This window comes from Micrasema longulum, unplaced genomic scaffold (assembly GCF_059751315.1).
Source record: "Micrasema longulum isolate JH-2025_06_02 unplaced genomic scaffold, ASM5975131v1 h1tg001256l, whole genome shotgun sequence".
Taxonomy (NCBI): Eukaryota; Metazoa; Arthropoda; class Insecta; order Trichoptera; family Brachycentridae; genus Micrasema; species Micrasema longulum.
Genome location: NW_028278443.1, coordinates 103,101 through 130,797, shown reverse-complemented (window position 1 = coordinate 130,797; position 27,697 = coordinate 103,101). Strand labels below are relative to the sequence as shown.

Here is a 27,697-nt window from a genome sequence, read left to right as displayed (position 1 = left end):
TCTATAAAATCACTATTTAAAGCGCCTTTGAGGTATTATATTACAAAAATGGCGCAATATAAGTTATCCATAAGAATAATAATACGATTTTTTCAAGTTTTTTTTTAAATATGAAAAATATTATAATGTAGGTAAACAGTATTACTTTTTTTTCCGTGCGACGCTACGTTTGATAAATTATCTAAAATGGTTTAAAATACGCGTATTTTCAATTATTGTATATACTCGGTTTTGAACCCAAAAAAATAAAATTAAAACTTGTTAATTATACAGTAGATTGATAGTTATAAAATTGAATTTTTCAATTCCGCTCTAAATATTTTTTTTTTTTACATTATTTCCGATTTGTTAAAATAACATACTGTGTTTTTAACTCAGTAACTTTTTCTAATTGAAAATTTTTCGCGTTTTGAGTATGTAGAAAGGTGAGTATTAAATCAAAACTTAGCTAGTAACAATACGTTTTGTGTTTAATATTCGGGGAACACAGCTTTGAGCGTGTGCTATTTTCTACAATATGGCTTTGAAACGTTAAAGCATTTACTATTGTGTCGGTATCTCTTACCCTGCCCTATGTTCATTTAAGTACCACAATGTGGCCCCCTACCGCCCCGTATGAGGAACGATCGTGGTTGGAAGAATACTGTTCGAGAGCTCAGCCCCAAATGGAAATGGCAGGAAAATTGTACCGAAAATTCTGTTTAAATGTTATTTTAGTCGTGTGTATCTATGGTTACATTAATAAACCTTATAAATTATGTTCAGGTACTAAGAGCTATTGTTCAAATATGAACGCCGTGTCAGTTACTGTTGTAAATATTAGGAGCCTTAATTTAATTAAAATTGTAACAGGAAATGAACATTGTAGAATATAAAAGAGTTCTGAGTTTTTCCAAATTTTTGATTTAGTAAGACTAAATTTCACCCTCTAGGACAGAGGTTTCCAATTTTGTTTAACTTTTTTTTATTATTATTTTTTTATTTAATGCACAAAATACACAATTTTATCATAGAGCACAATTATATTTTTTATGTCCCGACTTGTTAGAAAATTCCGTGTAAAGTCGGAACTCTTCTATATATAAATCAAAAACATTTATTAACATATTAAATCAATATACAAAATAATCAAAACAATGTAAAAAAAAAATATAAAAAATAAAGAATAATTTAAAAAATATATATTTATAGATGACAACCATGAAGTTTCGCATAAATAAATTGTCTATGTTTTTATGAATGTATGTATGTGTATGCGCATGCGTGTATGAACGTGTGTGTGTATGTACATATGTATATATGTGTATATTTAAATATACATGTGTGTATATATGTGTATGTCTGTATGTATATGAATCAAAATGTGTATCCGAATAAGTTTATACTTTGTTTGTCTGTGCTCTATATTAATTTGTTAAGTATTATAATATATTTAAATGTAATTGCCTAGCTTGGAACGGGGTATGTACCCTTGTTAGCTGGGCAAAGTGAATATGGAATTGTATTTTGATAATAAGTGTGAATAAATAAATAAATAAATAAATAAATAAATGTACAAAATAATAAAAAAAAAATTTAAATATTAAAATTTATACATGTCGAAAAATGGAATGCCGAACAGTTATAAAATAATACATGGCAATATGTTATATAATATATAGAAATATTTAATTAATTGATAGTAAAAATAAATACAAAATAATACAATAAACTAATAATTGTAACACATCTACAAAAGAGTATTGAGTAGAATATGTAATTTAATAAACATAATAATAAAGTTAAAATATATATTTACAAATAATTATGCATCACTGTTACGTTCATTCAAAAATGATATACATATATACGTAACTGGATAATAATAAAGACAGCGTCGATATTATATATTTATTTTATATAGCTATGGAATCCTAATCGATCTACCCATTTTCGGAGGAACACAATCTCGACAAAAAAAGTAAATTGACCAAAATTAAATGTTTAAGACCCATGACACCTTGTCGTTTGCATTTGACTTGAAAGAAAAGAGTGTACTCGTTTTTTTAATTTAAAATATTAACCGCACGTATTTAATAAAAAAAATATTTTTTTTTCCATAATTTTACATATAATAGCACGAAAGCTAGGTTTAATGTCTGACAATTGAATAAGGAGATCTGGAGTGGTATCCAGTCTTGTTTTGAATTGTTTTTAGTGTAGGCGTAAGCTGAAAAGCCGGTCTCATATAAGAAAGTCGATACAAACGAAAGCAGAACCAAGGTGAAGCTATTTACCGATGAAAACGCTGGCGTCGCAATGTCGACTGCCTGTTTTCTACGACAATACACCCTAACTCTCTAAACCCTTGTGACCCTTTTACAGAACCCCAAGGTTTCGCGGAACATCTTTTAGGAACCGCTGTGTTAGGGAATTATTACGATTAACGTATTACAACAGAGATGGAGAACATTTTAGAGAATGGAATATGAAAGTCCGGGCATTCAAAAAAATCAGCAGACGAAAGAATGAAAGAATCGTGGATTTTCATACATAAGCGAATAAGTGAATATTACACAGTGGAAAAAGTAGTAACTTAAACCAGCCGACAATGAGTTGGAAGCGTTGTAACTGCCAAGACATCCATATTATCATTTCTAAAAGGTTATCCATGCCCAAATGTCGATATCCGTGCATTATGAAACGGCTGAGATTACGGCTTTGCCAGGAATCAAACCCAGGACCTCAAGCATGGTAGACGAACACACTTACCACTACATTATAAAGTGTAGTTATCTTAACTTTATTTCCTATTTCAGTATTTTAACCTAAAAGCAGCCATCTAGTCGAAAACACTCGTCTAGGGTTCTGGCTCTATTTTACGAATATTAGTGAAATTTTTGTTCTAATTTATTATACTTAAATATTCAAACATAAATTAATTGAGGCATTTAAAAAATACAATGAAAGTAACAACAAATTTTACACAAAGAGTATAAAAATAATTGTGAGAGGTAAATTGTAAAATATGTCAGCATATATATGCATGTATTGTTCACAGCGAATATTATAAATTAATTACAATACTATATTACGAGTTGATGGAGGAGAAGCCGGGGTAGAATCCCATGTAGATGGACTGACCAAATAAAGGTGGCTACGGGGCTAAAATTTTATTTGGACTGTAGTGGACCAGATTAATCAGAAGTGTTCATGATAATCACGATCCTCACCTCAACATTGAGTGACCGACTTGGAAGAAGAAGAAGATTTTAATGTAAGCCCAAAATAATAATTATAAAATCTAATAGTAGGCCTCGTGGTGTAATGGTCAGCGCATTTGCCTACCATGGTTGACATGAAATATTTATTTAAAAAGGTATCTTTTCAATAGAATATTTCTTAGTTCTTGGACTGGCACCTGAAGCCTAAGACTCATCCTCTTACTTTCATATAATAGAAAAATGATTTTAAAATGCTGCGATTGGTGTATACATGCAGTGACCTATGCGCCATTAGGTGCAGAAAGGGAATTATGATAATAAAATGAAATATATTTATTTAGATAGCTGTAGAAAATATAAATGTAAACATCTAGTTATACCTTAAATAATAAACAATATTATCAAAAATAAGTTCAAAACATTGTTATTAAATCCGAAAGCTTTCTGATGACATCAATAGAATTCGCATAAAGTGCATAAAGAGAAAAAAAAGAAGATAATGTATGAATAGATAATCAACTTAATAAAAACAATGACATGGATATATTTTTTAAAACACCGTAATCAAAATTTTATATTTAAAAACAAATTGATCAAAATATTTAAAAAACCAGGATTAGGATTTAGAATTTAAGATAAATCACCTGAGCAAACATTATATTGGAACACGACAAATTAATGACTAAATTACTCAAGCACCCTATAGCCTGCTTCTTTTGTTATTAGACACGGGGATAAGGCGATCCCTCTCTCCCGTGAGATACTGTCGTTCAGGTTGCAATAAAGCTCCACCTTATGGGTACCTACGCAGCGAATTGCCGAATACCTACGACTAAACACGCGAGAAGAATAAATTCAAGGTGTCTGCTTTTATTGCGCCGACGTAAATTAAATTATAGAGAATGATTAGTACATTCCGGGAAGTGTTACTAGAAGGGCATCGTTAAACCCGCCCACCCTTTGGAAGTTCGGACTAAAGAAGCAATTCGATTACATAGAAAATGGCGTCGGAAATGAGGGACATTAGAATACATATTTGAATTAAAAATTGGGTCATAAAAACGTACATGAGATGTTGTTTTAAATTAAATTTTACAATTAGAATTATCTTCTGTTTTTTAAAAAAGGGAAAACAATTTTATAAAAAAGGTTTCAACTAAAACATTTCAATATTTTTTTTTTTAAGTTTTACCAAATGCATATTTTTTCGTAGAAATAAAAGAAAATGTCACAAAAATGTATGTGATTTAAAATGTTTGTATTTCTTTTCAAAATCTAAGTTTGGCCTCGGCCATTTTCATGATCAATTTTTTATCTTTAATTTATTATCTTCAATTTATTATCTTCAATTTATTATCTATAATTTATTAATACAATTTAAGTTCAATACTTAGTCTTTACTGAGATCTCGGATACCTCAGTTCAGTCTAAATTTGAAATGGCGTAATCTGCCGGTCTAAAAGTAATTATAATTTAGTCACAAAAAACTTTTAAGTATATTTTTTTGCAGAAATACCTTTAAAAAATATTGTTTTAATCTATTTTAGGTTTTTTTATTTTATTATTATTGCGCTATAAAAAAAAAAAAAAACATTCGTTTTAAAATGGCAAAATCGTATGATTTCCTAATTTTGCGTTCGTTTTACCAGACTACAGCCCTAAATACACATTTTAATTCAAGAAAGCAGATTAATATTCTGTTTCACATGTGTTTTTAAACATCTAATAAATATCGTAGGTTTTCGCGGCTTTTCAAATACTTAGTGAATAAAAAGAGATAATGTTACCCGGCATTGAACATAAACCGAAAAAAACAAACCTGCCGACTGCGGTACGGTACAAATTCATCATACAACTACAGCACACTATGACATAAAAACTTCATCAGCTCAAATGGTGAACACTGTAACGCTGTCCAAAACGTCAGCAAAAACAGAAAAAATTAAATTACTCATGATGATTTTAAAGAGTAAAACATCTAGATGACTTAAAAAAATCATGCATTTAAATATGTAATTATTATTTTCTTGGGCGTTATTTATAAAAAAAATAGTTAAATACAGGTAATTATTCATAAAGTTTTTAAAATACAATGTATGCCTTTTAAACATTATTAATAAAAATAGTGAAATGATAATAAACGTTTAGCACACACAATTAAAAATAAATATGCATTGTTTAAGGCATTTAAAAAAAAACTTATTGAGTAATACAACTTTATTAACTTAGCAACTCCATAAACAAATAATGTTTGTAAATTTTGTATTTCATACCACTATTTATGGAGAAAAAAATGATTTTTTTGGGGTGGTATTTCGTTTTGTTTTTTTCTTTTGTACGTTTTACGTAAACATGTATTATTTATGTAAAAAAAAAATGTTTTTAAAATGTATTAAATTAAATTAAAAAATGAATTTGAATGAAAATATGAAATTGAACTTCAAAGTGTAAAATAAGAATAACATTGTAGTAAAATGTTAATAAAAAAAATACTCCCTATATTTGTAGTCTTCTTAACCCGACGTTCTTAAATAAAATGGAAAAGTTTTTTCAGGTAAAACTTTAAGGTAACTCGATTTTCATTTTATTATTTGATTAAACGTGAAGCTTTCACAGCTCGTCATAATTTCAGACGCTAAGATTATGGTATGTTAGATCAACATGCATAAAATACCACATACACAGAGTAGTATAGTTCCAGAACTCACCCTTTGCGGAGGCATCCCTTGTGTTCTTGCCTGTCTAGCCTGTTTTGGAGAACAACTGCCATGTTTCTCTTTGCGATGTGACGTCTTCAACCCCCTAAGAAGCCGCGAAAATGTTGTGGCTTTCTTTTTTGCCGTACTGAGACAGGTTTCTGGAATAAATTGAAAACAAATATTAAATATTATGAAATCAATATTTTATACAGAAATTGTAGTAAGAAAACTGACATCTCCCACAGAATTTAACGTGAAAGATTTAAATGCCGAAAATTTTGGAATAATAAAAAATATCAGAAAAATCTTTAACCGTGTATAAATAAATTGCATAAAGATATTACAAAAGAAATTGAAAACATTTTAGGGAAAGGAAGACGCATTTCATGGTACTTGGGGCTGTCATTGGCTGGTTTAAGTGACATTACTTAGTATCACACATAGGTAGAATGTTGAATGTAACGCAGTGTGTAAAGTAGCCACTTTAACTAGCAAATGAAAGGTCTTAAGCCTTATAAATGCCTAGACTTCTATATTCTCTTCTCTAAAATGTTATATCATCTTTTTTGTAATGTTTTAATAAACAACTTCCCAAGGGGTTGATTTGTTCCTTGTCTACAATTATTTAGACCAATTGAAAATATTGTTTTATAAATTGATATAATAATCTAGTAATAACATTTTTGGACAGAAAAATATTCGCGTTCTATATTCCTATTGTTCGCCACGTGGTCGAATGGTCAGCGTGTTTGCCTATCATGCATGAAATCTTGGAATTATTTATTTAAAAAGGTGTTTTAACATTAAAATATTTTGTGGTCCCTGGATTGGCATCTTAGACGTAAAACTGATCATCATACCTTGATGTTACAAAAATTATCAAGATACGCTGCAGTTGGCGTACCAAAGCAGTGTCCTATGTTTCACTAGGCACGAAAAGGGAATGATGATGATAAATAACCTATTACCAAAATAATTCAACTAATACGTCATTTCTAAAAGTCCTAAATATCAACAATAAAATCAGAATCAAGATGTTATAGAGCGAAAATATTCGAACCACTGATTTGAGAATTAACGACACTCCTACAGAACTATGATACGGTTGAAACATTATCACTCCCTTACACACACCTAAAAATGCACTGATCAGCTATCTGGCAATAATGGAAGCGTATCTTAATCATTTATTCTATATTATACATTAATACATGAATGTAAGATGTTTATTCTTACGCTTCGGGGACCATTGAACTATTGTATCGTACGAAAGAAAAATGTCAATTACTTGAAAGCCTGTCGTTATGCTTTATTGTATTTCATTATGTAATATTTGATTAGAAAGATAAGTTTTGTCTGTTGACCTTCCTAAATAAATAAAAATATTTAATAAACTTTTTTAAATCAACATACAACAACGACATTTTACATTTTACAACATTTTACAAGAATAACCTGCTAAGCCTCCATTTTAGAGGCTTGTCAGCAAGTGGGAAAGAGACAATATAGAAGTATGTAATAAAAATACACCACATCACTCGGATCAATTAACAAAATAAACTTTCTTGGATTTTTTTCATGCAACTGGCGGGAATCCAACTCGCGCCGCCAATTTCATATTTGGCCATCTAATAAACTGCGCCACGGCGCGTTATATCTATTTACATGTTTATTTTTCAGTCTATTTATGGAAGAGTCAGCCTCGTGATGGAATGGTCAGCACGTTTGCCTACCATGCCAGAGGTCTCGGATTCAATTCTCGACATGGTTGGCATGAAATATTTATTGAAATTAGTGTTTTTTACGCTGGAATATTTCATAATCCATGGGACTGGTACTTGAAGCGTGAGAGTGAAACAAAAACCTTCATTTAATTTAACAAACAACGAAGCTCAAGATACGCTGCGATTTTAGACCGGGAATAATGCCTATTAAATTTTAAGAATTTTAAATCAAATAAAGTAAATATGGTAGGTAATTAAGAGTTTCATGTAAATTGTCTTAATATAATATACCCGTCTTAGACAAATTAGTTGGAAATTAGTTTAAGTTATCCGCCTAGTTTAAATATAGTTTGGAAATACTCGTACAAGGTAAAACGACTACATTTTGTCAGAGAAATAGTAATTCTGATAGAAGCATATTAATAGTATATTACAATATTATAAAGTAATTTACAATATTTCAGTGAAATTCCGAGTAACATAAAAGCCAGAGTGTATTTAAATAAATGCGAAATCATAATTTATAATTCTTCCATCTTCTCTAACTATATAGTGTATATGTGGCTCGGCTGTGTAATCAATCAGCTTCCATTCACTAAAATAGATGTTTAAACAGTAGCTCTATTTAAAACACGCCTAAACGCCTCGATCTCTCCTCTTTTACCCTCTCTTTTTTTATTTTTCCAATAGAAGAATAATATCAATATTAGTTTATAATTCATTATAAATTAATTATATTGATCATGTAGAGTCTATACAGCACCATTTTATAAGATAAGTGGCATGGTTGCTCGGATTGCAAAGGGGTAATTATTCCTTCTTTGAAATAGAGCAATCTCCCAATCTGTCTTCATTGGAGGAACGTAGTGCGGAGATAGACCTTATATGCATTTTCAAAATACTTAGTGCTATAAGTGTCACCAAAAGTAAAAATCTGTTATTTTTCAAATTTTCTAAAAGCTGCGTTTGTTTTTATGTTCCAATATCCAGAATGTGCTTTTTCACACAATTTGGAATTCTTTGGAATATATCTTCAGGCTTTTCGCAGATCATTTCATCACTTACACAGTGTGGGATGAAAATGGATTGACATGTGTTAGATCGAAGTCTTACATGTTAATCGTGTTTATAAATATGTTGTATACCATTATTTTACTGCCCTTGTTTGTCCTTTCTAAAAAGTTTTATGTTCTTTTCGTCCACTTTCTTGTACTTTTTTTTTGTCATATAACTGTTGTAATGAGGAAGTTCAGTGTTTTTTTTATTTTTTGTATATGTCTTTAGACTATTAAACTAAGCCCAAAAAATCTTTCTCAATTTCAATGTATCGTATTATTAGCGCCATAATTTTTTTAAGTTTTGTGCTTCTGAAATAACTCCGCATGTGACGTCAGAGGTTTTCAACCGCTTATTCTCGATCAGTTTTGCTCATTGGTCCATTGGCGGCAAGCGAACTGGAAATTTTCCATAACTTTTTTACTATTTGTTGATGAACCAGTGACGCCGTTCAAAGTAGTTCGTTTTTATTCAAACATTTTTTCGTATATTTTTAGGAAACTTTGCAGTACAATTTAATGCTCCAATTTTAACCGCGCGCAAGAAAACATTTCCAATTTCCCGTAGGGCTGAAGTTCCTCATTGACTTAGGCCGTGCCATATAGGTATATAATAAATATAAATAACATTTAAATACATTTATGTACATCTTATATATTACTAGTTCTATTTTTGCCCCAATTTTATTTTTTCTCGTGTACATTTTGAAACCAAAATATTATATGAACATTACTTTTTATTTTGTGCGCAGGTTGGAAAACAATACCATTTGGCAATCATCTCGCGAATATGTTAATATGTATGCACATAAACTTCAAATTAAATAAGGCAATTATTTGTAAATTGTTTACTGACTCGAGGTATTCATTGAGTTTTATTTACAGCCGGAACTGATCTGAGTGCCTCCCTTTGTTTCTCGTCTCATCCCCTAAACTCACCCCTTGTCTTCTTTAGACCTTCATATTCTCATCACGTAAGCTGGCGTTTCCTTGGTGGCGGCATGGCGGAATTTATTTAGAAAAGGGTTTATTTGGCCTATGAGGCATAAGGAACAGAAGAAAAGAGGAACAGATATTTATCTATGCCTAGGTGGAGTTTGTGTTGAAATATTTCAATTTGATAGCGTGGAAAAAACGACCAAATTCTATAACAAAATTATTTAGTTTTGTTTCAAGTTATTTATTGACAATTCTTAATGGAATTCCATTGTAATGATTTCATAACTTATATTTGATATGTTTAAATTAAAAATACCTGGTACACAGACATGGTTTCTGTTCCGTATATTGTCACCGGCAATATGCACGATTCATATACTTGTCTTTTTAAGCATATAGAGACTTCTTTTTTTAAAAAAAAAAATTCGAGTTTGCCAAAAGCAGCCCAACTTAGCTCTATTCTTCTTGGTAACTTCACTAGAAGCATCATAACCATCATCATTCTATTTGCATACCTAGCGTTGCATGGAGCACTGCATTATTACCCCTATTGCAATGTGTCTCAATTATTTTTTTTTATGAGCAGACAGTACTCTAAAAAATCCTATGCAAAAACATATTTTCAACAAATATTTTCTGTCAACTTTATAAGTAATCGAACTCGAACATTGTAGGCAAACGTACAAACTACAAGACTATGGGGCGGAAAAAAATACGTTTACGAAGAAACACCTGAACTTAAAACAGAACAATTTTAATGATACGATAACTTTTATTTAAACATAAGTTACAAATTTAAGATGTTTAGTACACTTCCACTTATTTTTTTGACAAATTAGCGCTTTCACCCTCTAATGGGCATCTTTAGACTTGGCAGTGGGCAGGACACTTGGCGAGACAAAATGATGGCAGGTGGACACCCAGAATAATAAAGTGGAGACCATGAGCAAACAAAAAAAGTTTTGGAAGGCCACAGAAACGGTGGGTCGACGACATTGCCTCTCTTGCCGGTAAAACGTGGATGATGAAAGCGGGTAATAGGAAGGAATGGAGACGTTTGGAAGAAGCCTTTATCCAGCAGTGGAGAGAATAAGGCTGAAGAAGGAGAAGAAGAAGAAGATGATGTTTCCTCAAAAACATGTTTTTTATTTTTTTATTTTTCCACACTGATTACACTTTAAAAGAATAAGCATTTCAATCAGTAAAGTGCTAAAAAAACATAAGGGTGAATATTTAAAATAAACTTTAAGAGGTACAAATTTTTTGCAGGAATAAGTTTCATAAGGTTTCGTAAAATATTGTCTAGTTTCATACACATGGATTATGTCAGGTTATGGTACCGTGTATCATACGCAATGCTCGATGATGTTTTAGATCACATTGCAACGTTTACTAACCGCGATGATACACAGTCATTAAACGTAGTAATTTTTTTTTTAAACCACAGTTTAGTTAAGAAGTATCGATATAATAATCATATAAAACTAAACTAAGAAAATAATTAGTGGTAAACATATACAAACAAAATTTACCATTTTACATATCTGTATGCGAGAGGTAAACCATAGTATCTCCGAAAACCCAACTTTTCAGGAGAGACAAATTAGTGATATTTCATACTTTTAAGCATCTTGTATTTTTCTAAATTTGTTTTCTAAAATATATTAATACACATTATAAAAATCATCACCTCATTCACCATCATTCCCTTTCCCCGCCTAATAGTGCATAGGCTACTGCATTGGTACACCAATCGCAGCATATCTTGATCATTTTTGTTATACGAAGGAAATATGATCAGTCTTACGCTTCAGGTACTAGTCCAGGAACTATGGAATATTCTAGTATAAAAGCACCCCTTTAAATAAATATTTCACATCAACCATGCCAGGAATCGAGCCCGAGACCTCTTGCATGGTAGGTTAACGCGCTGACCATTACACCACGAGGCCGACAAATATAAAAATACTCATTTTTGTAATCTTTGGGAGGAGTGTATGTTTTCTTACTCTAATTTGGTGTGGAGTAACAATAAATAATAAATAAATAATATTTGCTATTAAAAAAGTAAAAATTAAATGCTATTTACCTTCTAATAGAGGACGAAAAATTTGATTTCGACATAGTAACAACTCAATTTCATAATATTTGGAGTAACCGTAGTTTACCTGTATAGCAGTAGCAGATTTCACGATAATTATAATACTAAATGCTTATTACTTTCAGTTATAAGTACTACTTAATCTTATTATTATTTTAGAGGGGGGGGTCAGGGTTATGCTTGAAACTCCTGACGTCACTGCAACCTGTGAAGATCTATTGTGACGGGTCCCCGTGAATAGTTCTCGCGCTCCAAGCCTAGGTCTAGGTCTAACCTGGCTACTGTGCGGCAGGCAAGAGTTCGCATTTAGCTAAATCTTCCCCTCCAAGCCCAGATCCGTAAAGTATCGGGCTATTAATACTATTACAATCACACCATTCCCCTCAAGTGGTGCCCAAAGAGGATAGACCGTTACACACGTCTATCCTGACATAAATTACTAGCTCCTACATTCATAGATTTTGTCATTTATGCCCTTGGTTATATCTGCTTTTGAGATGATCAGACTTGAGATTTAGGATTATCTGATCCGGCCACGTCTTCTTTGATTTTCCTCATTCTACTTTACCATTAATTTATACTTTACGCTTTATGTAAACCTGAACGATTTAAATTTTATTTGTTTATTTCAATAATCCAACATAAAATATAAACAATGTAATAAAACACAGTTTTTTTAAATGTTGTATTTTATGGGTATATAACGCATTTTTTGTGAATAAATAAACAGCGTAATAAATTACTTCACTGACTCATAGACATATTCTGGAATATCGAATGAATTATTTATTTATTAATTAATATTTGAAAAAGCCTCTACTTACGGAGTTAAAGCACAAAGGGAAAGTTGTGCAGGTATAAATTGCTTTCAATTTAAACCTTAGAGATTTGAACATCAGTGAGATAAAAATAAATGAGTGTGGAAACTAAAAGAAGCCGTTTGAAATCATTTACATTATGCCTATAAAAAAACACCCTTCGTTCAAAACACAAGGCCGCTTCCCTTTTTTAAAATGACGATACTTTTATCTCATGCCACGCGTGTTCCGAGGAATAAAGAGGAAAAATCAACACCTGCAAATTATTTATTAAGTCGAGTAGACGGAAGGTTGCGCATCTACGCCTCGTAGACAATAGGCTAGGCGGGCGTAGAGAATCACGCGTAGCGATCCTTTTACGCTCACAGCTTAACGCATCCTGAATAATGCAAAGGCGAGTGGTTCCCGTAGGCCTACAAAAGGCTTTTTCATATAGACTTTAGGACCCGTATGTAAGCAAAGGTGGTTTAAATATTACATTAAAAAATAGGCTTAGATATGCTTTCGGTAAGAAGGAGTTAATTGAGAAAGGAAATATGAAATGGATTAAATTAATTTAAAATAGCAAAGTGTTTAATTTTAAATAAATTAAAAATATTATTTTTCAAGGTTTTTTATTACCTAAAATATTTTTTTTATTAAATCTTTCAAAACGTATTTTATTACATTTTTTTTTATAACTTCGTATCTTACTATTTTTTTTGAAATACGTTTTTTGCAATACAAATACATTTTTTATACTTGGTCTTTTATTATGTATTTTATTTTTACTACTTTTTTATTGCATTCTGGGTGTTTTTTTTAATGTTTTAACTGTTTTTTTTTCTTTTTTGAAACCATGAATTTAATTATGTTTTTCACTAAGTTTTTTACCTTCATTTATTGTTTTAATGTATTGATTACTGTTTATTAAATAAATTAAATACTTAAAGATGGATATGTCAAAAGTCGGAATAATCGGCGCGCGTGCATGAGAAGATGTATGAATGTAGAGGAAGCGAGATCTGTATGCAAAGATAGAGTGTTGTGGCGTTCTATCCTCTCTGCCTAACCTTACGGGGAAACGGCTTGATGGTTTATTGTTGTTGTTATTGATAACTGTTTTTTATATATTATTTTGACTAGCTTAAAACGGAGTAAATAACCCTAGTAAGAGTCAAAGTAACAATGTATACTTGTATAATTTTATGTATAAAATATGATGATAATATAAAAAATAATAAATTATAAGAAACGGATTGTTTAATGTTACAAAAAGAGTCAATTTACAAATGAAAATGTTTGGTACTTTATTAGACATTATGTCTAAACTATGGGTAGTGCTCGCAGGTTGCAGTGACGTCAGAAGCTTGCATGGCACTAAGAATAAGAATATTAATGGATGGTCTGTAGGATTATGATCGTTAATCTGATTTTACAAAGTCTGATTGAAAAAAAACTGTTTTTATTTTGACGATAAGTATCGAAGAACTGAAATTTTATTCTTTTGTAGCCAGATGTATTCAGATTTTTTCAAATATTTATAAATTTTATCCTTCTGATACATAGTTGGAACCCTTAGTCCAAGATCTTTGTCGATTTTATTTTTTTGATAATTTTGGTCAATAATCCCATAATTTATGAATATTGTCTATAATCAACAGTCAACAGAGTAAATAAGTAAGTTAAACAAATAAATAAGTAAAGGAGCGAAATCAAATTACAATAAAAAATATTGATTACATAATAACATATTTCTGAAAAACATAAAGATGGGAAATACAACCAGCAAGTTATGTAACAAAACTAATTAACAAAAATAGTGTTTACCTACTATCAATAAATATTAAGAAACTGATTTTCGAATTAAAGGCTTACGATGTAACGTTCTAGTCCATTATTTTGTGATTTAATAATAAAGAAATGTAAAAAGAACAAACACGTAGATACTTATTATCTTATTATTTTTCAGGTTATGTCTGCTGTGCAAGTGATGCGAGGACACGCTCATCCCCAAATAAAGCCCCTTTGAGGTACTATACGAGTAAATGCGATTCTTCAGTACAAAAAATACAAGATAGAAGCTTTGAAGGTGTGATGTTTTTATGCGCCGTTTTTATGATGGCTATAAGTCCCATTACATACATGTTTATTACGCTTTTTGGGTAGATGAGCGTACCTAACACCCTTATTCTGCCATCCAGCCGTGTACTGCAGAAGGAAACATCACTGGTAAGAAGATTAAGATAAATGTTGCCCATTTAATTTCCATCACGGAAATGTGCGAAGGGTAGAACTATTAGCCCTTGTAAAAAAGTAACTTAAAAGTGTTGTATACTCGTACTCTAAAATCAATTTTTAAGTATAGTTGAATAAAATGAATTGAAATCAAGGATCTTTTCTTACAAATCTACCATGTAAATCAATCAAGAAAACAATACAGTACGAAAAAAAACTTAAATACTGTATTTTTTAAATAAAAGACAGTGAAAACTACGAAGAATTTATTAAATTTTCAAAGAATATAATTTAATTGATTATGTTCTTTGGATATTGAGTTACATTAAGGGTTTGTCTAATTTTTACAAACACAAATAAGACGTAGTGGTTTTTTTGCGGCGCTCTTGATTTTTTTCGATATTAAGATAATATTTTAGCAAAACTTTTTGATGGAATTTTACTTATTTGATAAGATAAAAAAAAACACCCGTTATTCTTAAATATAATTTAATATTTTTTTCACACCTCCACTTTTGTAGTTTCCCACAATCAGGCAATAAATTCAAAATTCAATTTAAAAAAAATGTTTTTGTATGAAATATATCAGTTAACTATAAAAGTAAAAGTATTGAGCATCTTCTAAATAAAGTGCAATTATATTAATGTTATTAAACTAGACTATGAAAAGACTTAAAATCTAAGTTTCACCATTAAAAAAGCTTAACGATACTCTCATTAAGAAAGCAGCCAAAGGAAACGAGACATTAATAATGTTCGAAATGAATTATTTGCAAAATTCGACAATGCCCTTGCTCATCTAAAGGGGTTTCCACTCCGACTTCTTCACAAAATGTCGAAGTCACGAATTCGCAATTAAGGCACCCGAGGCTCTTTTATCAAGCGAAACAGAGCGCACGCTAGAACCAATAATAACGGACATATCACAGGTTGAATAATGTCGGCTTTTATTTATTGTGTGAGGGAATGTCTAGCACCTGACTTAGACAGACAATGGTTGAACATCATTCCGACACAAAAGGTTTTGTGCAGTTTTAATCACTACACCTATTCGTTGTTTTCAATAACAAAACAACGGATGAAAAAATGCCTCTTAAATTATTGATTTATTGAACATAAATACGACTAACGTCATGAAATTTGTATCAGAAAAATAAAACTATGAGTGTGGTTAGTCATTTCAACTTTATTTGTATTTGTAAAGTGATAGTCATGAAAATTTTCAGGGACAGATCGTGATATAGGTAGTTTTTTTAAAGAAACTAATGACGTTTCGGATTGTTGTTCTTAATGAATTTAAAAAGAAAAAAAAATCCGATTTAAAATACGTTGTGTGAATATATTTAAAAATATATAATTGCTTGGCTATAGCGTGTATTTTTATGTATAAAAGAAACACAGGTTATTAAATTGACCCAACTAAACGCAATTTAAATAAAACAATAATTTACGAGCCATTATGTGGTTTACCCGTTGAGGGCGATAAAAACGATGGAACGCTCTAACACCATACTATCACAACATGCATATTTTGATTCTCAAAGATATTTTTTGATGCACGTCAATTATTATCTGATAGCAATTAGTGATTTTTAAAATTTTGAATAACATTAATCAAATATATCATATTTTTACCGACTTCTTGTAAATAACTATTTCATTTATTTATTTCATATTTCACCAGAATACATGTTATGGTCGAATAAATAATGTATTTTTCATTGGGGAAATCCGTGCCAAGGACATTTTACAAGTTGAGTTTTATTTGATTGAGAGGGAGATAAACATTGAAAAAAATCATAACTACGTGTTTTGTAAAAAATACTTACTTTACAAATAATTGTTTTTTATGGCGTCCGAGAGGATAGAGAATACAGTAATGTGTTTAAAATAGAACCTTAACCTTGAAGGAGCGTTTTCGACTCTAATACAACACTCAGTTAAAAAGCCTGAAAACAGAAATCGAGTGGAGATAAGTAGACCTCAAAGTATAGTGGTTGACGTTATGGGCACTTGCAACACTAGACACATGCAACTTCAGGTGCCAGGCCTACCAATACAAAAACGCAACACGCCAATAACGAATAAAAACCAAAACTCAGACACTCTCCGACCAGCATTGATTCCGGCTGTCTTTAAAAGGACGTTGCTAATTACTAATAACATTTAACGTAAATTTATTACAATGATAACGGTTAGGCTCAATAAGTAGTGTTTGGTATTCATTTTATTGTATTTTATTTTATCGTCGTCATTATTCCCCTTCTTGCACCTAATGGCGCATAAGGTACTGAGTATCTTAATAGTTTTTGTTACATGGAGGTAAGATGATCAGTTTTACGGTCCAGGCGCCAGTCTAGGGACTATGAAATGTTGTGTGGTAAAACACATTTTTTATTTAATATTTAATATCGACCATGTTGGGAATTGAGCCCGAGATCTCTTGCATTGTACGCAAGCGCGCTTTCATTTAATTTAATAATGGTCAATTAAGTCGTAAACAAAACTCTAGATAAATATGTAAGTTAAAAATCTTTTATTTTACACATGCAACCTTGTAACAAAATATTGGTTTAATAATGATTCTCTATAATTATTATAACCACAACGTATTTGCTAACCATTCTTGAGGTTTCGGGTTCGATTTTTGGTAAGATCAGTGTAAAGTATATTTATTTTAAAGTTCGTTCACCGCAATAATTTACAGTTGTGTAAGTGCAAGTGTATTTGAATTTATTTCAACAGAGAGGGAAAACATTTTTGAGGAGCGAATATGGAAATTTAGGCATTTACAGGGCTTTTGACCTGTCATTGTCTGGTTTAAGTGGCCATTTTACACACTGTGCAATTGGAAAATTGTAAGACTTTACATTATTTTTATGTGACAGATAATGTAATACGCTGCATTTAGTGTACCAATGCAGTACCTTATGAACCATTGGGTAAGGATAAAGACGTAGGTGTAAAGTTTAATTGAAAAAATAAAACACCAATCTCGTTTTTTTTATTAACATTTTAAAATCTTCTATTTGTTTTTATTGATCGTGCATAAACTATCAATATCCGCTGAAATAATTGGTTAGATGTATAATATACTACAACAGTATTTCTTTCGTTAGTTACTGTAAACAAATTGTGAATTAAATTGATATAATTCGTCATCCTTATCCACGAGTGTATAATGGTCACGCGATGAAGAAATCACAACTGAACGAAAAATTGATCATATTAATTCAACGATGGAAAGAGAACCATTTGAAATTGTAATTAAGTTTTAGTAAATTAACATTTTTCGTACAATCATCTTATATGAAAAGTTGTGCATTAAGGATGAGGTTTTTTTAACAGAAAAAAACCTCTTAAATACGAATTTACATATGGCGAGAAAAGGTTGAATTGACAAAGTGGTGTGATATAGCAAAATATTTGTACGAATCTATCGGTTCCTATATCGCTATGCTTGTTATAAGGAACCGATATGTTGCGGTAAATAATCAATTCACTAAATTTTATAATTTTTTGATGTCTACCGGTTTTGAGACATTTTCGCCTCTTTGTCAGGACACCAATTAAACCAACATTCTAACCAACATACAAACAAAAAAAGTCGGTAAGTGGTTATAAACAAATATTTAATAACATTAATTTCTACTTAATATCATTGACCACAACGTTAATGCTTTAAATATTAATCATAAATTCATATTTGTGAAAATTAAAATATGTATGAATAATAAAATAGTAAAAATTATTTTGCGAAATCTGTACATGCTTGCAGAACTTGATTAATTTAAGTGATTCAAATAAAATTGGAATGTATATTATTAATTAAAGATATAATTTTTTTGCGTCACTAAAAATTGAGTTTTGTTACGTGAGAGTTTTTGATATGCGTGTGATTACTCGGTAAATGGATTTCATTATTTGGTATACTATATTTAATGACAGACGAAATATTATAATTATTTTAGAATAATATATATTAATTGCAATGTGTCGGCTTCGTGGTGGAATGGTAAGCGCGTCTGCCTACCACGCAAGAGGTCTCGGGTTTGATTCTTGACATGGTTGAAATGAAATATTAAAAAAAAAATAAGAAAAAAAAATATTTGCGTTCTGATGATTTACCAAAATATAAAATTTTGAAAGCCATTTTTAACGATTTGTAAATAACTCACTATTAGAAAATGAAATCAAGTTGGGGTAGAGTCAAACATTTACGCCGTACCCCGGTAAGGATAGGCAGATAGAATGTACCACCATATCACTATATCTTTGCAAACATATCTCGCTTCCTTTACATTTACACATATTTTCATTCACGCACGCCGATTATTCCGACTTTGACGAGTCCATATTCAAGTATTTGTCGTATTTGTCGTATTCAGTGATGTCATATCTTTCTCAAAACAAAACAACATTTTTGACTTCACATAAAATCGGAAAAAAAAGTGGTTGGAATCGTCGCGCGTCGAGGAAAACATTGTCATATCAGAGTTCATTTTGTGATCCAGTGCCAGAAATTGAAAAACATTCAGATTATATTGAAGGATATGGAATGAAGGAAGGAATTCATTCCATATTCCCATCCTTTCTCAAATATTTCCAAATTACAAAACTGAATGAAATTCGTCTTTCATTTACAGTCCGCCTTTTCGTTAAAATATCCTTTTAGCCGTTTTTTCGCTATCCATTTGCCCTACAAGTCGAAACCTACGCTAAACTCTATTCTTGATTTTGTGGATAATTCTATTTCGGTCTAACATAGTTAAATTCACTTTAATTTAAAACATAATTTCACAAATAAAAAATATTGATAAAGAAAGATATTGAAAAATTGAAAATGACGAAAAGTTTTTTTTCGTGCTATAGTTATCGCAGGCATCACAAATGGTTGAAAATCTCTTTGAAACTGGCACCGTAGTCACGTGATATTTAAAAACACTGTTTCAAACTGTCGCTAAAGTAGAGAAGTAAAATAATCTATTGAAGTGCCTTCTTCGACCCACAGGTGTCGTTAGAAGTCACAAACTTGGCATAATTTTTGTCATTTATTTTGAGCACGATTTTGTATGACCGCATACTTGCATACTTGCGACCCTCATACAAAATATGTGAAATTAATTGGTAATGAAAAAATTAAAAACTGTTTGTTAACCCGTGATTGCATAATAATAACCGTTCCCGGTGATGTATAGCTAGTAAACACAGCATCTAATAACTTTGATATCTCTATAAACATAACAAATACTGTGTTTAAAACTTATTATATAAAAAAATACTTTTTTTATTAGTACAAAGATACATTACACGTAAATAACTCTAAGAGGTCAAGAGCCCTATGATATTAGATAATAATAAATTTCAACATTTACTTATTTATATTTTTATCTATACGCCCAGTGGTCATTTTTAAGGACATATTTATGAATAGAAAATTATTATAAAAGAAAGTAGAAATCCACAATGGTATATCGTAGACTTGATAGGAATGGAAGCGGGAGAAAGGTGTTTATAATTTAATTTAATTTAGTGATCGTTTGAAAGAAGACAACTTATTATCGAAGAAATCAAGACTGGTATTTTTTTTGGCAGACCTAAGAATTTTGGGTATAGGGGAATGAAAACCGTAGTTCGTTCTATGATTATCGTATGAAAGTTTAAGTTTTGTCTGAGGTTTTTAGTTAGGATATTTAATTTTTTTGAGCTTAGTTGTTCAAGCACATCAAAGAGTGAGTTGAGAATGTTAAATAGGATTAGACGGTCGGATTTATTTTGACGGTCTTGAAGAGAAGATATATTTAAGCTAGTTTCTAACTCATTAAACGTATATTGGTCTCTGGATAAGCCCAACCTTCACCCTATCTTCTCGATGTTGAACTGGTTTAATATATTTAATGTAAACATTATAATATGGAAACCAGATAACAGAGGAATACTCGAGGTGCGGGTGAACTAGGGAACAGAAGAGAGTTTTAGGGGTATTGATATTTTTGAAAACAGTTGTGCTTCTGTTAATAAATCCAAGGAGTTTTAAGGATTTATTGATAACATGTTCAACATGAATTGTAATAGAAAGTAAAATATCATCTGGAAAACACGCAAACAAATTGTTATAAAAGATTGCACAATTAAATGTACAAGAAAAGCATAAAAAATAACGAAATGTCAAACATTGAAAGTTACAGTTATCACCCAGATGTATAAAAAATTTTTTTCAACCTGATCTTGTATGAATTTTTGCAATGATATATGTTTTATTGGGGATTTAGTAGATTAAATAAACAAACTAAAATGTATTTTAACAAAACCATCCCAATCTAAAAAAGATACGGAGAGAGGTTAAATAATGTTCTTCGGGGCGCGGAAAGAACTCGGGAAAAACTAATTTTCGCGTGAAATGTTACGCAATCAAAAAATGATGAGCGGAAGATGGAAAAAATAACTATAAAAATTGGCAATGAGACCACGTGATGGGTAGATTCTCCGTGCGAAGAAATAATAAGCAGGGAGCTAAAGTATCATCGTTTGTATGAAAAGTCTCACGTCATCCATTACTCGACGGGGGAGGGGGAACAATGCAGCGTCAGGCAGGGGTTGGGGTGACCAAAGGGGAGTGCCAGAAGGATTTAACAAAGGTGACCAAAAACTGTTCACGGTATTACAATGTGTTTCGCGTAACACTCATTTTAGACATTTAAATTCCTAATAATCTAGAATTATATATTTTTAATGGAATTGAGTTAAAAATACGAGTATTTATAATTATTCTAATATAAAAGAACAAAAAATAAAAATTTATAATTATTTTTAAACACGACTGCTTAAGCAGTAGGCTAAATTTCTAGACAATATTTTGAGATTATCCAAATGTTTGTAATTGGTCCAAGTAGAAGTTTATAACAAAGAATTAAGAATAGTCCAGAAGGAGCGTATAATCATATTTGAATACATCGGACTGTGTAGAAAAATCCCCCCACTTTGCCTCACTTTCGCCGCGTGCATTCGTGAAGTCGCCGCGTAATGTTGCAAGATGGGAAAAAAAATAATCATAACACAAATGTAAGGTAAAAAAAGCAATTTGTTATGTTCTCTAAAATTTTATTGTACACGCGGAAACATTTATTAACACAACAGAGTAGATAAGTAAAGGGTCATTTAATAAGAGTCATTGAATTAATGAACTTTGAACATAAATATAAAACAAATTTCATATCATGTTAAATAATATTCGATGATTTAAAAATAATGTCGGTCAAATGTCAACCACGGCGTTGTTTGATCCGAGGTCCAATTTTCATTAGTTCCCTCTTTCGAGCAAAGAAGGATAAAAAAATACTACCCTGGCAACACTAACGAAATTTCCATTTTGTTTTCTTCGACAATCTGACAGATGGAAAAATAATTCAACTTTTAACTAATGCATTTGCTACTTACACATGCATTTGCTAACTACACATAAAATGTGATCTTATCCTGTTTCTTTAAGATCCCAGCATTATTTCTACACTTTAAAACGACACAACACGGCAACGTTGAATTCAAATCGGGAGTTGCGTACTGAGCAACGTCTACAAAGAAACTAATGGATCAAAACGTAAAACTACTTCTTTTAAGAGTAGTTTAGTCGCTTTCTGTTTGATGTTCGTATGCGGTTTCTGGACTATTTTTAATTCTATGGTTTATAAATTGGAAAATTGTTTTCAAGCGTTGCCTAGAATAGAAAAAAAAATTCGATCAGATGAATCTTTTCACAACAATAATGGTTTTAGCTCTTTGATTTCACTAAAGTCAACGTATGGAAGAATTGAAAAAAATGATGTTCAAACATAGACTAGATGGTGAATGTTACACATTGTGTAAAGTAGCCACTTAAACCAATATAAAGTATGTACAATTATGAATAAAATAAATAATACACTGACACTCCGGAACGTGCTTGTGGGTCATAAATAAAAATAAAATAATATTACATGTACCTACCTATTTTATAAACATTTTTGTAAACTATGTATTTGTATTTTATATATGATTTAAAAAAAATAAAAAAACTGTAAACGACAGGTCATAAGTCCTGTAAATGCCTAGACTTTCATATTTCCTTTTCCAAAATGTTATTCATCCCTGATGTACTTTGTTGGTCTTCTAGAAATGAAATCTTATGTTATTAACAATAATTTGAAAAAGTATTTATTTATTTATTAATTCATATTTTTCGCTTACAAACTATAATTAATAATAAAAATAATGTGACCTCACTGGGGTTTCCTGGTATAATACTATACTAAAAATATGTATGAGAGTTGGGATTCGATTACTCTTTTCGGCACCATAACGAGCCACGAGACGCTCAGTTGATTACATATCGTAGAGTGAAAAAAGTTTCCCATCATAATTAGTTTGAAACCAATTGAACTTATTAAAAGCAATATCATATAAAACTGTGGCACAAAACACATCTCCATGGTTTTAACAAAACTATTTGTGGAATATATAAAAAATCAAAGTTTCATTCATTTTATAAATTATTTAAGAATTATTGAAGAATGCAAAGCTTGTATTACATGAATATTATGTATCTTTTTTGGGTGATACCGTGTATGTTGGATTTGATCCTTTCTTTTGCATTACATGGGTCAGAAAATGTAACAAGATCTTTTGCAAGATTTTAGCGAATAAACGTTGTGTCGCGAAACACAAGAATTGGGTAAAATTTGTGGTTGAATTCAGAAAAATTATTTATCAACGCGTATTTGTTGTTTCTTATATTGCTTTAATTATCCTTGCTCTCATTCATTTCAGGGCACTTTTTTTACTTTCCACTTGCCTTTTTTTCTGTACATACCGACTCCGTAAAAGATCATTGTTTTTTTTCGTCAGTAGTCACGCGATAGCTTGTTTTGTCAACCAGAAATCTGCCCGGTATCTGTCTTGGTGCCAAAAACATATACGTACTGCGCATCTTAACGCGTAATTTTTAATCCCAGATATTGCCACATGCAAAACAGCAAATAAAATGCCCTATGATTTGACACTAAAATTGTTGCACAATAAACCAAACAAGATCTGGTACCATTTTCTGACCCATGTAACACGACCTCAAGGTACATTATATAGAAATATTTGAATCCCGGTATTTATAAAACAAAGATTGGGTGGTACTCAATACAAATACTGTTCATTGCAATATTTTTTTATTTAGTGTTGGGCATTTTATGTTTGAAATCTGAACAATTTGGTTTCATCGCGATACATGGTGAGATCACGCACCCGGATTAAAGTAAACAAATCGCATGTAATATTTCCCAACCCCCAGGCAAATGGGGTCCAAATGACGTGGACATGTTCTAAATCCTAATTCGACGATATTTGCAATACTTGTTTAGTATTTATAACCAAATGTATCCCATTGAATATTCCAGGATCTATGATGAATAATGGTTGGCTGAATCTCATTTCTCCTCAAAAATAAGCACGTTGTTATCAATTTGTTTTTTTTTGTGATACCGTGTAACTGACTCAGCTTACCCTAAAGATGGCTCCTGCAATGGTAGCCGAAACTTCGGAACAAATGAAACACACGGTATCACTAAAAAAAAAAACAAATTGATAACCGTGACCATGAAAACCTTCGTACCTATTTAAGCAAGCTGTTATACGTTTAGTATTTAATTGCAAATGGGGATGAATAAAAAATATACTAAGATTGTTCTACATTAAACAAACAACATGCATTAATTTTTGTAATTTAATACTTAATGCCACTTATAATTTTTAAAACATGTGGACACGATTGTACATTTTTCTATTTCTTCATTTAACAAAATTAAGTGCAAATAATTTTTATGTGTAATGTTTTTTTGATAACATTTCTTTATGAAACTTCAGAATTAATAATTTCAATAAAAATATTGCCCATAATTTGTTTATCTTATGTATGTTAATCAAACTTTTCTATTAGTTTTTTTATTTATTGATGTGCTAGGTACTAAAATATTTGTTCCGACTCAACACACGTAAATAAATATAAAAAAATAAATTATTTGTAAATGTATATATAAATTTCCTTTCTATAGTCTTTTTTTATGTCAGCTCGTCATTAATTCAAACAATAACTGGGTAAAAATTATTTAGAGGGATTATTATTACTTTGTACCTGCATTCACACACATGAAAGGATAAATAAATGATTAAAAATTGAAAAATGTCTTTCATAATTAAAAAATAATTTGATCCCCGCTACATACATAAACAAAACCTACTTTGTAAGCAATAATATGTAGAACTTACATTTATATTTTATTTGAGCGTTCTTTTAACAGGTATAATCAACAAAATAAACTGGTATTAAATATAATGTTATTTAAATTGGTATTTATAAAAGTAATAATATTTGATGTTATCATAAAATCGTTTGTTAAGATCAAACCACGTTTGTACAAGAAAAATTCGAATCAAAATTCCATGATTTGCCAAGATATCCCCACTTGAAAAAGTAAAAGTTTTTCTTTAAAGGACCGTTATTTTTCTTTCCTATAAGCAAGGCCTACCCCGAATTCGCTAAAGGCGTCAATCTACCCCGAGAAGGCTATTTGTAATGTAATGATACGCAAGCCTCTGGCCTAAGATGCCTATCAACTAAATTGGTCGTATGATGTGTATTTCTTTCTAGAAAAATGTTCCAATTCGTGAAGTCGTGTACTTTGAGTTTTTTCATCGAGCAAAACAGCGTAGACTTGATTTCATGTGAAAAAAGCTTTCTTTTCTGAAATAAAATGAAAAGTTTAGAGATAAAACAAAAATATTTCAATGTTGAAATTCAATTGCTTGTTTAAAAATATATTTTTTACATTAAAAACATTTAAAATATTTAGCTTAAACTATTTTAATACTTAAGAGTTGACTGAGGTATAGATAAAATTAATTAATTTATATTATTCCATTTATTTTTATGTGTACAAAGTAAGATAAAAAAGATCGAGTCTTTTAGGTTTTATTAATGAACTTTTATCGTATTTATATTTAAAATGTTTGATTTATAGCAGATAGTCGTAATTATAGTAAAGTCAAGAAATTTAAGTTTCATCTTTGTTTTATCAAATGTTAGAAAAACATTTTTGAACTTAAGACGCAAAATTGGATACAATATATATTATAGTGTCTAATATCAATCTAGTGTACAGCATTTTTTTATGATGTGAAATAATACAACACGTGTGCATATATATCAATGTAGATATTTTTCTGTTTTACCTGAGCAAACAACCCAGGGAAAGTATAAAAATGCGTATTACTTGAAAGCAAATAACAATAACAATTAAACCAATTCAAAGTTGTAAGAACTAAAGTTGAAGATACTCATGCAGTAGCCTTAGTACCGCAGTGCAGTTCACACGATGATGCATATAGTCTGCAAAGTTTAGACACATCAAGTTTCGGATTGGAATACCTCCCTAAGGGGGCCTTAAATGTGTGGGCCTTCGTTTTGTAACGTGGAGCTTTTAATAAGAAAAACTCAAGTTAAAGAGGCAGATACCCATCACGTTTCAAGTTTATAAGAAATTAGTTTAATTCTGTGCTCTACAAGCTCACACCCAAGAAGTTGAAAGTTAATTCAACAGTAAAGCGTATGTAATTTGATAAAAAGTTGTCTGGAGTTTTTTTATTTATTTTCTAAAATATTTTTTATACCTTTGAATTCTGTTGAATATTATGACGCGTGATTTAAATAAGACAACTAATTTTTTGAATTTTCTATCAAGATCAAAAGAGAGCGTTTATGATTCTTGCATATTAAAATACTTAACAAAATTTCTATAATAAATGTAGGAAATATTAAATATTTGTCTAAATCCTTATAAATAGAAAAAAAAAACTATTTAAACGGGGTTGGAGTGTAGAAAAACTAATTTGCAGCTTCTTTACAAATAATAATACATATTTATAAAAATGTTCCCACATATGACACATTTTAATGAATAATTAAATATTTAAACTACTTTATTTCTTTATTAACTGTTCCTTTAAATGAGGTAAACAAAATTAATTTATGAGAATATACACTAAACTACATATAAATGAAAGAAAAACAATAAAACCCATAGAACCAGCTTATCAACCGTTTTGTTTTTGTTGATCTAAAAACAGGTTATGTAAATTTAGTTAACAATGTAGATATATTTTAAAACCAAATAACATACATGCATATGTTTTAAATTATATTAAAATATTTGAAAATTATATGAAGATAAATATCATCATTTGAATCAGTAACTGTAAAAGATAAATTAGTGTCAATATGTGAAATGTTTATAAAAAATAAATTCCCCATTAAAAAACTCTAATATTTGCAAATAAAGATTGTATTTTTGGATTAGAATGAGGGATAAAATATCACCACAAGCGAGAAACATAATAAAATAAGGGAATGCGTAGATTAAATATTTATATGAAAGTTTTTGGGTGTGTTTTTGCCATTTGCAAATAGAACCTCATAGATAGAGGCAGTATTAACCGGAAATAAATGGAAGAGTCGTGACAATAAAATAAGATTTTCCACGAAAGTACGCTAAAGTACGTCATGACATCTCGCAGAACGATGCCGTGATGTGAATGGAGAAATCGTCCTTAGAAACAGGGTTAATATTTCTAGTATTTGTTCAATATAATTATTATATATTTATTTGTTTGACAAAAAAAAATGCCAAATGGTTTTCATATTGCTGTTTATTTAATCTAAAAACGTAATGAAGAAAAAAAAATACACGTACGTTAATTACGATGTAGTTTGTACCTGCATGTAAGTGTACCTAAATGTTTTGTGTAAATATACAGTTTATAATGATTAACTCACCATAGTAATATTTTGTAACAACAAATAAAAACATACAACAATATGTAAATCAATTAGTAGATTCTAGGCGTCAAATTTAAAATTGCAA

General features: G+C 30.4%; 1 protein-coding gene across 1 annotated transcript in view; it reads right to left on the bottom strand.

Moving 5' to 3' along the window:
• The window catches only part of LOC148276240 (uncharacterized), a 133,400-nt gene that overhangs the window by 53,342 nt on the left and 52,361 nt on the right, over positions 1-27,697 (bottom strand). The window contains exon 5 of the mRNA XM_088234539.1: positions 5,912-6,060. Coding sequence (XP_088090665.1) covers positions 5,912-6,060 — 149 coding nt within the window. The remainder of the gene's footprint in view (positions 1-5,911; positions 6,061-27,697) is intronic.